At 40.4% G+C, this 12553-nt stretch overlaps 1 protein-coding gene across 1 annotated transcript in view; it reads right to left on the reverse strand.

The window, feature by feature from the left end:
• Positions 1-12553, reverse strand: part of LOC117370010 (voltage-dependent T-type calcium channel subunit alpha-1I-like) — a 214296-nt gene that overhangs the window by 116232 nt on the left and 85511 nt on the right. The window contains exon 7 of the mRNA XM_055221662.1: positions 12067-12159. Within this exon, the coding sequence (XP_055077637.1) occupies positions 12067-12159 (93 nt within the window). The remainder of the gene's footprint in view (positions 1-12066; positions 12160-12553) is intronic.

Below are 12553 nucleotides of genomic sequence, written 5' to 3' on the forward strand. Positions count from 1 at the left end.
GACCGGTAATAAATTGGGTAAAGCTGCTAAACATCTTTTAACAGGTGGATATACACTGCAGTGATGAATATTTGCAGGAACTCTCTTGACTAAAGCAAAAAGTAGGAGGAGCTTGTGTTGTTTTGCAGCTTCACAGTAAAGACACATTAAAAACCAAGTGAAGACTACTCTCTTTTAAAGCAGACCTATTCTGTAAAATTGGCTTTTCAGAGATTTTAACCATGTTACAGTTGTTTTTCCCTACTTTTTAGTCCAATTTTATTGTTTTGATTGCTAATACACGTAGGATTCTGCAGCATCTCGCAGTCATTTTGGTACAAATGAAAACAAATTTGCTGCTCGCTAGGATGATTATCATGTCTTTTAGCACGTCTCTGTACTCGTGCATAAAGGATAAACATGCCTGCAGTCCATCTGTCACACTTAGACTGGACATTTACAAGGACCATTGATGCTAAGGGAAGACGTTCTTTTTAGTTGTCTGTGTAATCCCTCAGTCCTCCAGGTCTGATCCATAGCAAAAGATGAAATTTAAATCTGTCAACTGTCAAATCGTTGCAGGAGTTAAGGCTGAAACTGTAAACAATAGATGTTTACAGTTTCAGTGTCGTTAGCCCCTCCCTTTAGACAGATAAAGGCAGTGTCCACCAGCAATCTGACCAGAACTGAAGAAGCAGGTTGGATGAGCAGCCAAACATCTTCACTCCTACAACGATTTGTCCAGGTGACAGATTTAAAACTCGTCTTTTGCTATGTTCTTTTTAGCTGTTCCTCTCCTTGAATGCTGTCAAACCCCATCCCTCCTTCCCATTCTCCTCTTAACATTGCTGTCTTCAGCTTTTCAGGGCTTAAATCTTGGTAAAGCTTGCACAAAGCCCAAAGCGTCATCCTTCCCGACATTAGCGAACACGTTGACAAACAGTTGATTCTGGTGTTGAAATTCAAAAAGAAAGTCCCAAGAGTATTTAATCCTATTTGTGCTCGGTGTGTCAAACAATCCCACTGCGAGGTTCAGTGAAGTTCCCAGCAGTAGTAGAAATACTTACATCATCAATCAGGCGCAGTGGAACAACAAGTTTAACTTATAACTTACGTCGACTGTAAGCACAGTAACACTTTCATTCATTCACACTGCTGCTGGTCTCCACACGAGCACGGCCTCCAGTGAGCAGTCCTCACTGCAACTTTACAGGGTAAACTAAAGAACATTAAAGCTGCATGATGTAACTTTTCTGATAGAATACCTGCCTCCTTCCAAGGAGATGTTATGGCTTTACTTGAAATATTGCTCAGTATAGCATTAAAGGAAGGCTATTATACCACGTTATAATGCTGTTCTCTCAGCCCTAGTCGAACCCTCCTTATACAGTATACGAGTCTGTACAAGGCTCGTATACTGTATAAGCCGACAACTTGACAATCCTGATGATACATGTAGTAGTTTCATTAGCGGCATGCACGGGGATTGTGTTGTGATAGAGCTCTGAAGGGGGAGGGACTAAACAAAACTGAAACTTATTAAACATCTTAATACGTTGTTTTAAGTGAATATAGCATTTTCTGAACATTAAAAGGCACCAGGGTGATGTAAATATGTTATATGGTGCCAGTTAATAACACATAGAAGTAAAATACAAAGTAAGAACCCCCTCTTTAAAGATGCAACTTTTCTGTTATGATGTTATGTTATGGCTTTACCTGGAACGTTCCACAGTATAGCATTATGCTTATACATCTCCATGGAGACTAGCAGATGACGTCACTTGGTCTAGGAGTTATTATTTATTGATTGATTTTGCAATAGAAGTACTATACACGTGAGATAGATGGGTTTGATATCATACAGTAGAACATTTAACCAAACATCTCCATGGGGACAAGCAAGTAGCAGAAAAAATACATAATGCAGAAATGTCCTGAAAAAGGAACTTTTTACCATGTTATATTTGTTTCTCTTCTCATTTACCCTCTGGAGTTGTGTTTTCTTTCTTTTATTAAGTCGTTTTAGATCAATATTGCTATTTAAAATGTCCAAAATTATAATGTTTCTGATAATGATCCACTAGTGTCATCGATTATAACCATTGAACAGACATAAGCACAATATGTTTGCTTTAACTAAAATAAAATGCATGTAAAGTCCAACTCAGATGTAAGTGAGACATCAGTGATATGCTGTGGGCTTATATAAGACCCTGATTTATTCTGTAACATACATGTCACCGCCCACACTCTGAGCTCAGCCAATCACAGGAGCAGGTGAACAGCTGCAGGGGCTCCTTTAGTTTGACAGTACACATAACACCTATAACAGCATATTTTATTGTATTTATAGACTTTACTGCCCTCATAAGAAGATGCGTCCTCTCTGTCTGTTACCTGTTAGCAACATTTTCACACTAGATTTCAACACTAAGTACTAATAGACTCTTTCTTTAGACGGTAGAATGGGATTTCCAGCTTTAAATTGTAGTACTTTCTTTTATATTACCATGTTCCCTGCAGCCTTTAAAACAGCCAAAGTAAATCCAATCCATAAAAGTGTGGACAAAAATGAGGTTAACAACTACAGGCCTATAAGCGTTTGGCCCGCTGCCTCTAAAGTCATTGAAAAAAAGCAGAACAACTTGTGGCACATTTGAATAGTGCAGATCTACTCAAACACAAGTAGCTGTAGCTGTATTCTTGGGACTTAAAAAGCATTGGATATTGTGAACCATGCCTGGATATGTCTGGAAATGTATTAAAATAGATACATTTATATGTTTCAGATCGACTGCAGAGTGTTCATATTAATGAGGCCTGTACGATCGGAATCCCACAGGGCTCTATTTTGGGGCCATTGTTGTTTTCTCTATATATCAATGACTTACCGGGTGTTTGTACAGATGTGAAAGTACAAATATACATGGATGATATGGGTACGATCGTATATACCCTTGGGAGAAATGTGACTGAGGGGGCTGATAATCTTGCGCTAGCACTAGATAATATAACCAAACGGCTACAAGCTTTATGCCTCGCTCTTAATACCAAAAAAGCTTGTTACAATGTACTTTAACAAAAAACAAATCTGTGGTCCGCAGCTTAGTGTTCAAGGACAAACCATTAATAATGTAAAAGATGTGAAATATTTAGGCCTGTGTTTGATTTGGCTCCATCCTTTGATAAGCAAATTAAACATCTAAGTAAAGTTATGAAATTTAATATGGAAAACTTCAGACATATTCAAAACTCCCTAAACGCTCAGGCATCAAAGGCTTTTCTTCTCGCCAGCATTTTTTCTTGTCTCGCTTACATTACTGCTTAACCTGTTGGTCGCAGGCAGGGAAGACCTCAAAAAAAATCTAATGAGACAGTTTTTAAGCAAGTTTTTAACATATTATTATCGTAACATATTGACGAGATACAACCTCGCCTTCCTTTAAGAGGCTTCTTTCAGCTAAGATCAGAGCAGATGAGTAGAACATCTCACTCATCTGTAACTTCTGATCTAACCATTCCCTTTAATCTCACTGTGATGACACAATCAATTTTCTCATGCACAGCAGCTGACCATAAAACTTGCACAAACTACCACGCTTTCTCTCACGGACTAAAACTAAGGCTTCTGAGGAGGCCGGCGTGCCAACATGAGGCTTCTTCTAAGGTTTAAACATTCTTAATACCTGCACATTTTAGACAATATTTTTTTAAGAATGAATAGGATTTTGAGTATTTCTAGAAGATTATGAACTTGAAACTTTGTATTTATAGGAGTCTTAGTTCATTAAGACTGTTTTAAATGTTTAATGATGAATAGGATGGTGGTTATTTTAACGACACAATGTTATTAATTAGATATTGTTGTCAGAGGTGTTTTTATGTACCGTAAACCGCAAAATTTTCCCACGCTTTGAACCCTGTGGCTTATACAACGGTGCGGCTAATTTATGATTTTTACTGACTAACTGGGGGGCACTCTCTACCAGTAAAAGTGAGAAAGACATGGGGAAAGATTATGCACTGAAGAATACACTAGCTTTGATTTTGAACTGTCATTTTGCGCATCATGCACACGCCCTCATCATGGAAAACACACGAAGAAATGTAAATGATGGAGCTTTTAAGTTAAAGGCAGTGGATCTGGCACCAAAGAAGGAAATAGAGCCGCTGCACGTAAGTTTGGTATTGATGAATCGATGGTGCGACGCTGGAGGCTGCAGTGAGAAAAACTTTAACGACAAAAGATTTCAGAGTAAATAAAAGCAGATGGCCATTTTATTTTCTAAACATGCAGGTATGTTCATCCCTTTTTAGTGTCATGTTGGTGCTATGTTGATGCACCAACACGACTTTCATTGTCGATTTTCAGGCACAGTTAAAAAAAAAAAAACAACAACTTCTGTGTGCCTCTCTGTGTAAATATCCCATTGATACAACATGAAAACCTGCGGCTTATATTCAGGTGCGCTCTATAGTCCGACATTTACAGTAAATAGGCTCTTTAATGTCTTCTGTAGCTGCCCAAAGACTGTAGATGAAAACGAAGAACATCTTTTGTCTTTGGCATTAAAGCTTTCTGTGCACTGTCCTTGCTTTAAATAAATGAATAAATTGCCTTAATAAAATAAAAATGTGGCCTTTTATCTGTGTAATCCTTCAGTCATCCACAATCTAACAAAAAGATAATGACAAAGGACACCAGAGTAAGGCCCCTGCCCCGTAATAATACTCGTTTAATATTGGAAACTTTTGCCAAGACCTTTCATTTGTCCATTAATTAAGAGCCCCTGAACTTTGGAGGTAATTTCAAAAGCAGAAACTCAGAACAAAACACGTAATTTAGTGCAAATTAGTTCCACAAATCCAACTTTTTCAGTAGTACATTTTTGTCCATAGATACTTTGCGGTGACATCACGCTGGGGGTGTTATACATGTGTATGTGTGGGTGAATGTTCAGCATGGTGACACAATGCACACATTAGCAAACACTGCCAAGATAATGTGAAAACTCAAGGAAATATACAAAATAGATTTAAGCAACACATGAGCGTCCATGGTGCTGTTCAGGTTTGAGGTGAGAGTGACAAAACTCAGATTTAAGTCTAACAGAGGTTCAGACAGAGCAGGGCCTACAGTTAGCATCACACCCCCAGGGAATGTTGATGACATCAGCCGCAAAGTATCAATAATCAATGGTCAGACATCGATTACTGGCGACTTGTCTCTAATTGGGTTATTACTTTTTCTAAGGAGACTTGTGGCACAGTTGAGGTTAACCTGTATTTTTGTTGCTTCTAAAGGAATTCAACTGAAATGTAGAGAAACAAGCCACGCTACTGACCACTTTTGCCTCTGAAGTCTTTTAAACTACATTTTCTTTGGGAGTACAGCTGACGTAGGCTTGTGGGCGGAGCTTTGTACAGGCTCATACAGCTAACTTGCATGGATGACATATAAAGCATCTTCGGGCATGTTTTAGATGGGGAAACCACATTATAACATAGTAGAAGTAGTCAATGTGTGGCCCCTCCCATCACCGTGCCCTCTCAACATTTGCTTAAGCTGCCTATGCCACACACTGACTCTGAGAAAATGCAAAAATCTACACAAAAATATGCCTCTATACAGAATGGTCACGAGTGAGGGATAAAAATCTCTTCATCTCTTCTGAAATGGGTATCTGTTATTGCATGGATGACATCTAAAACCTATTCATGCATTTTTTTGATGAGGGAATAAGGTTATAACATGATCAAAAGCTCAAAAAAGTCTATTTTGCATAATACCGTCCCTTTGATTTAAACAGAAATTCTGCCAGAGACCATTTATTTGTGCATTTGAGTTGCGTTTGACCCTGTTCAGATGTGCTATTTGATATTTATCTATGATGTTGAAGAGTCCTTGAACAGAGGAACATATGGTGTAATCTGCACACTCCACACAAAAATACATTTATACATAAATATATACACATTTCCCTTATCTTCTTTAAAGATGTAACAGGGATTCAGAATCACATCTGAACACCCCAAAGGAATGATGAAAGGGCCTGTATTACACTATTTTCTCATGTTTTAATGTTGTTTCCTCATCACAAACAAGCAGAGTTGTGTTTTGTTTCATTCACACATGTTTAACACACAAACACTGCATATTTAGGCTGAATTCTTCTCTCAAATAGAAAATGCTCTATTCTTTGTGAATTGAACACTTGAAAAACTCTTAAGTCTATACCATAGACTGTATATATACGTCTACATAGCTGACCTCTAGCCCCCGTGCTCCAAACAGAAAGTGAGCGTAGTTTCATCGTCTTAAAATGTTAGTTTTAACTGTACGTGATCCTAGGATTTTTATTTCACAGTTTTGTCCCTAAATCAAGATATGAACATTAATAACAGACCAATGAGGTGCCTGTTTTCCTCATGGTCGCTCCTGCTAGCGTTAGCAACAGGTTTGATTGACAGCGTTGCTAAGCAGCTGCTAAACCAGCGGTGCAGGAGGCAAGGGGCAGGAGTGAGTAACAGTCTCACTCCTGATTGGCTCTTTGGTTGCTATGATACTTGAGGTTGGAATTCCAAACAGGGAACGCAGCTCCAAATTCACCCTATAACTGCTCCAGCCTCAATGAGCCTCATTTGACTGGAGCTGAACGCTGTGGGTGACATCACAGGTTCTTAGTCCACTTCTTTATACAGTCTGTGGTCTAAACTGAACATGTACTGTAAGAAAACTGGCCGTGTAGTGTAATAGAATCCACAATGACATCTGAACGTCTGAAGGATCTGAAAGTCCATGGGTTTTAGAATGATGAACCAGGACTGTTACCATAGAGATTAACACACACACATACACACACACACACACACACACACACACACACACACATCACAAAAACATGATATCATTTGAATGTGGAAAATGTTGCATATAAAGCTGAAACCCATGACATGTTCTGTAATAGGGATTTACATTGACATCTGGATGTCTGAAAGAGCTACACAACTTCAAGCTAAGTCTATACTATGTACTGTGAGGATTTAGTCACATCTGAACGCCTGAAAGGCTGTTTAGGTTTAGTCTAACTGAAGTCACGCAGAGGAGAGGGGCTTACAGTAAAGATGGGACTTTACGCTAAGGCACTTCTTTCCTTCTCTGTATAAGTCCTTCCCTGAGGTACTGGATGTAGGGTCGTCAGTCGTCAGTAGTATTGTAAGTATTGAAAATCAGACACTAATCAAAACTCAAACAAGTATTGAAACTAGATACTCATTTGAGCAGGTATCAATTCTAAAAACACATTCACAGGACAGAAATACGCCTTTCCTGGGTAGCTTTCTGCTGGTTTCAGTCCTATTTATTGATTAGGTGCCAGTTTGTTAATGTAAACCAGAGCTCCTTTGGTGTACCACAGGGTTCTGTACTTGGTCCTGTCCTGTTCACACTTCCACTGCAGTTCTGATGACACACAGCTGTACTTATCAGTGAAACCAGATCAGACTGATCAAGTAGATCAAAGACACTTAAGTATCTGCTTCTTAACCCTGAAAAACGCTGTTAAACCCAAAGACGTTTTATTGACACTAAAATGGCAGAACTCCAACCTAATCTGATGGCAGCATAATTACACCTGTTGAAAGTATTTGTATAAGTATGTATAAGTATGTCACACTCATGTTCATATCTTGATTTAAATATAAATCTTGATGAAAATGACAAAATAAAAACCCCAGGATCATGTAGAGTGGGTTAATATGAATATTTCAAGACCAAAATGACGAGAAAGTGAGTGGGAGCCAGAGTTGATGGAAGCAGAAGCCCATGCTCACTTCCTCTTTAGAATAGCGCGGCTAGCAGGTTAGCCGTGTCCATTTAAATATACAGTCTATGATTAAAACCTGCTCCAAATCAAAGCTACGGTCCGTGTTCAGATGTCCAGGAACACATTTCACTTCTGCACTTTTCCAATTCAAAAGCAGCTGTTTCATCATCATATTTCCAATTTATCCTGACATTTACCCTCCGCTCTCCTTCCCCTCCTCTCTCCTCTTCCTCTCATCCACCGCTGCTCCATCTCCCTCTTCCCTCACTTCGCTCTCTTCCCTCCTTCCCTCCCCCTCCTATCCTCTCCTCTATCCTCCATTCTCTCCCTTCATCCCCTCTTTCTCTCTCTGGTCAGTCGTGGCTCATGGTCTGTAATGTAAAGTGTGATTGGCTTAAACAGGCGTAGCGAGTTAAACCTGTGCATAAAACGTGAGCACATTCAAAAAAGGATCTGAACTCACCGATTTATACAAATACTTCACACATCAGGACCAAAGTCAGCTTTTCAAAATGGACACTTATTCTGTACGATGGTTTCGTTCTTTGGCGAGGTGACGTAGATTGGATCAAAAAGGATGAAAATGAATCTTTTATGTAAGCGAATGGCAGAGGTGGACATACTTTTACTGCTACTTGAGTAATACATATATAATAAATAAACAAAATGAACTTGCAAAACAATATATGCCAGATATTATAAGTTACACGTGTACTTTTTGTCTTCTTGTCATGTATTTTATTTATTTATTTATTTTTACAGATGGGGCAGCTCCTGAAAATGTGTTGTTTAAATCCATTTTCATTTCAGAGTGTTCAAACGGCTCAGGTTGTGTTTGCTAACGTGCCCGTTGTGGCATCACTGTAACTGCTGAACATTCTGCCATAGACATACATGTAGAACTGTCACCGCACAGTCCAGTCTAACCTCGGGGGAGTGGTGGAGTGATGATGGAGGCGACGTGTGGAGGAATTTGAGCTGTGAGGCCGGTCCACTGAGTGTCATAAATGTGTGAGAGTGTGTGTGTGAACGTGACTGAGAATAATGAGGAGAGAGAGAGAGAGAGGGAGGGAGAGAGGGAGGAGGGGAAAAGGAGGGAGAGGAGGAGAGGTGAGGTGAGAGAGGGAGAACAGAGAGAGGGATTAAGTAAGTGGAGGCTGGAGAGAGAAAAAGATAGAGGGGAGAGGAAAGATGAGAAGGGAGAGAGAAGAGAGGGAGAAGGAGGAAAAGATGAGAGAATGAAAAAGAAAGAGAGAGGAGACAGAGGGAGAGAGTGAGAGAGGACAGAGAAAAAGATAGAGGGGAGAAGGAAAGAGAAAAGAGGGGAGAGAGAGAAGAAAGGGGGAAGGAGGGAGAGGTGAGAATGAGAGAGAGGAAGAGAGAGAGGAGAAGGAGGAAGAGAGTGAGAGGAAAGAGAAAAAGATAGAGGAGAGAGGGAGGGAGAAAAGATGAGGAGGGAGAGAGAAGAGAGGGAGAAGGAGGGAAAGGTGAGAGGACGTGACAAAGAGAGGAAGCGAGAGAGGAGAAGGAGGGAGAAAGTGAGAGAGAGGAGAGCGAAAAAGATAGAGGGGAGAGGGAGAGAGAAAAGATGAGGAGGGAGAGAGAAGAGAGGGACAAGGAGGGAAAGGTGAGAGGATGTGACAAAGAGAGGACGTGAGAGAGGAGACGGAGGGAGAGAGTGAGAGGAAAGAGAAAAAGATAGAGGAGAGAGGGAGAGAGAAAAGATGGGGAGGGAGAGAGAAGAGAGGGAGAAGGAGGAAAAGATGAGAGAATGAAAAAGAAAGAGAGAGGAGACGGAGGGCGAGAGTGAGAGAGGACAGAGAAAAAGATAGAGGGGAGAGGGAAAGAGAAAGAGGGGGGAGAGAGAGAAGAAAGGGGGAAGGAGGGAGAGGTGAGAATGAGAGAGAGGAAGCGAGAGAGGAGAAGGAGGGAGAAAGTGAGAGAGAGGAGAGCGAAAAAGATAGAGGGGAGAGGGAGAGAGAAAAGGAGGGAGGAGGGGAAAAGGAGGGAGAGGAGAGGTGAAGTGAGGGGGGGGAGAGGGAGGAGGGAGAGAGGGATTAAGTAAGTGGAGGTTGGAGAGAGAAAAAGATAGAGGGGAGAGGGAGAGAAAAGATGAGGAGGGAGAGAGAAGAGAGGGGGAATAAGGGAAAGGTGAGAGAACGAGAGTGAGAAAGAGAGAGAGGAGAAGAAGGGAGAGAGAGGTAAGAGACAGAAAGAGGAGAGGGAAGAGAGGGAGAGAAGGAGAAAAAGAGGGATGGAGTCTGTGCAAAGAGAGAGGGAGGAGAGAGAGTGAGAGAGAGACAACTGCACAGGTGAGAGAGGGGAGTGAGAGTGAAAGAGAGAGAGAGCAAAAGAGAGAGAGAGAGAGGGACGAGAGCAAGAAATAGGAGAGAAGGAAGAGAGTGATGGAGTCTGATTAAAAATAAGTACATGTTCAAGTCTGGACACCAACAGCGTCTGGGTCAAATCCAAAATGATCTCGTCTTTAGACAGAAAATCCATTTTGTGTAATGGGCAGAGAAGTATCTGACAGGAGAGATGATACATCAACAGACACAGAGCAAAGTGGGACTAACGTGAGCACGGCAGCTTTTCAGGTCTAAGTCTGAACTGATTTGGAGGGATAGAACTGGGCCTGTCATGATAATACAGAAATATACTGCGATAAACGATAATATTGAAACTACTTTAAGCCACTGACACAATAACAGTAATGCAAAATGATCCCAGTAGAACATTTTTACATAGACAGAATGAACCAATAATAAACCACAGACGTTTTTTATTCTATCCTCTACAGCTCAAGTCTTACCTTATTACATAAAAACAGCAAAAATCTCCCCATCTTTGCACAAATATTGTACACACATTAAATATTGAGCCCCAAAGAAGGTGCACTGTGTAACTTTTCTGCAGTGTTGGGAAATAACTGAGAGAATACTAATTCAGATAACAATTTTTGAGTAAAACTGCTACAGTTAGTTTTCATTTGGATACAGTTCACAGTTCAGAATATAGCTACTTTCCTAAAAATCAGAGCGACACTTTGAAGTATTTGATGGCACAATTTAGGCTTCAAACTGCACAGAATCAGTTAAATAAAACACCGGTCTGGTGAGCACATGTGTGATTTTTCCTTCGCTAATCAGTGATAGGACTAAAGGACAGTGAAACAAACATGAAGCTGTTTTCAATACTATGATGCATTTCTGCACTGTACTTTAAATGTCAGGATGCAGTGCTCTGATTGGACCGTGTATCAGAATGTGTTACAAAACACATTTTAATGCAGTATTTTAATGAGTATTTTGTAACTAAACACATATTCAAAATATTCTTCCCGTCACTGCTTTTCTGGTAGAGGGTATGCCACCCTGGATTGTTCCACAGTATGGCATTAAACTCATGTCCCTTACTCCAACACAGAAACACTTTGGAACATCTGCATTCTTATTGAGAGCAGGGTCACCTCTCCACAGAGCTGACCTTTGACTTGACCTGGTTACGTCACCAGCTCCACAGAGATAGTAAGGCAGTAAAGTTTACCCACTTGCCTCCTGTGTTATTGTATTTCTGGAATGCTCTTCAGTGTGGCATTACACTCATCTATCAGCATGGAGATAAACAGGTGACACCATCAGGGAAAGTTACAGGTCTGTGGAGAGGTGACTGCCTAATGCATGTTTTTCAGAATATTTGTGCAATAAATATACCTCCCAATGAATGAATGTAAGGCGGATTAATGCCATACTGTTCTAGGCAAAGCAGCAATATCTCCATGGAGACAAGCAGGCATTCATAGTGCACCTTAAAGAGGCAGTTTGATGAGAAGAAAAGCATAGAAAGTAGAGCTGAGTTCCCTCTGCCTATGTCATTAACACAGAAAACTCCATCAAAAATGCACAACTTACATGAAAAGAACCTGTGTTCATTATGGTTGCTAGGCAACAGTTATGGAATTACGTCTATGTAAGTCATACAGAGAAATAACTATGTATGACTTTAACCATGGATGGGCTTGTATATATTTGTATGTGTGAAGAGCTCTGTGCCATAAGCCTTCATTGAAACTGCTTTAGTCTGTATTTAATGTCTTTTAGTCTGTATTTAATGTCTTTTAGTCTGTATTTAAAGTCTTTTAGTTTGTATTGAAAGTCTTTTAGTTTGTATTTAATGTCTTTTAGTCTGTATTTAAAGTCTTTTAGTTTGTATTGAAAGTCGTTTAGTCTGTATTTAAAGGTTTAAAAGAGTTACTCACGATGATGAGGAGGATGAAGTAGATGAAGTTGTAGAAGGAGTGAGCGTCCATCACGTAGTACATGATCTCCACCCATCCCTCCAGAGTGATGACCTGAGGACACAGGGACAAAAACATGTTTACTTACCCCCACAGACTGTTTACAGAAGTGGACTACGTGTGTATGTCACCCATCCGAGCACATGTATCATAGCAACCAAAGAGCCAATCAGGAGAGAGGATTTTAAAGGTAACACCCTGCCACTCGCTCCGCTGGTTTGGTACCAATAGTTCTTAACTTCCGTCCTTTGAACTGCACCAGCTGCATTTCTTAGTTGATCAAAATCTCCCAACGTTTGGTAAAATTTGTTGCTCAGTGTGCCAGCCAGTCAGCTACAAGAGCACCCAACCACAAACAGTGCAACCCCATGAGAAAAAAGAGGAAACTGAAACATGTTCATTGTTTTATATCAGCTGATCGACCCAGAGGGAACATTACACTTAACAA

Source organism: Periophthalmus magnuspinnatus, chromosome 1, assembly GCF_009829125.3.
Source record: "Periophthalmus magnuspinnatus isolate fPerMag1 chromosome 1, fPerMag1.2.pri, whole genome shotgun sequence".
Classification (NCBI taxonomy): domain Eukaryota; kingdom Metazoa; phylum Chordata; class Actinopteri; order Gobiiformes; family Gobiidae; genus Periophthalmus; species Periophthalmus magnuspinnatus.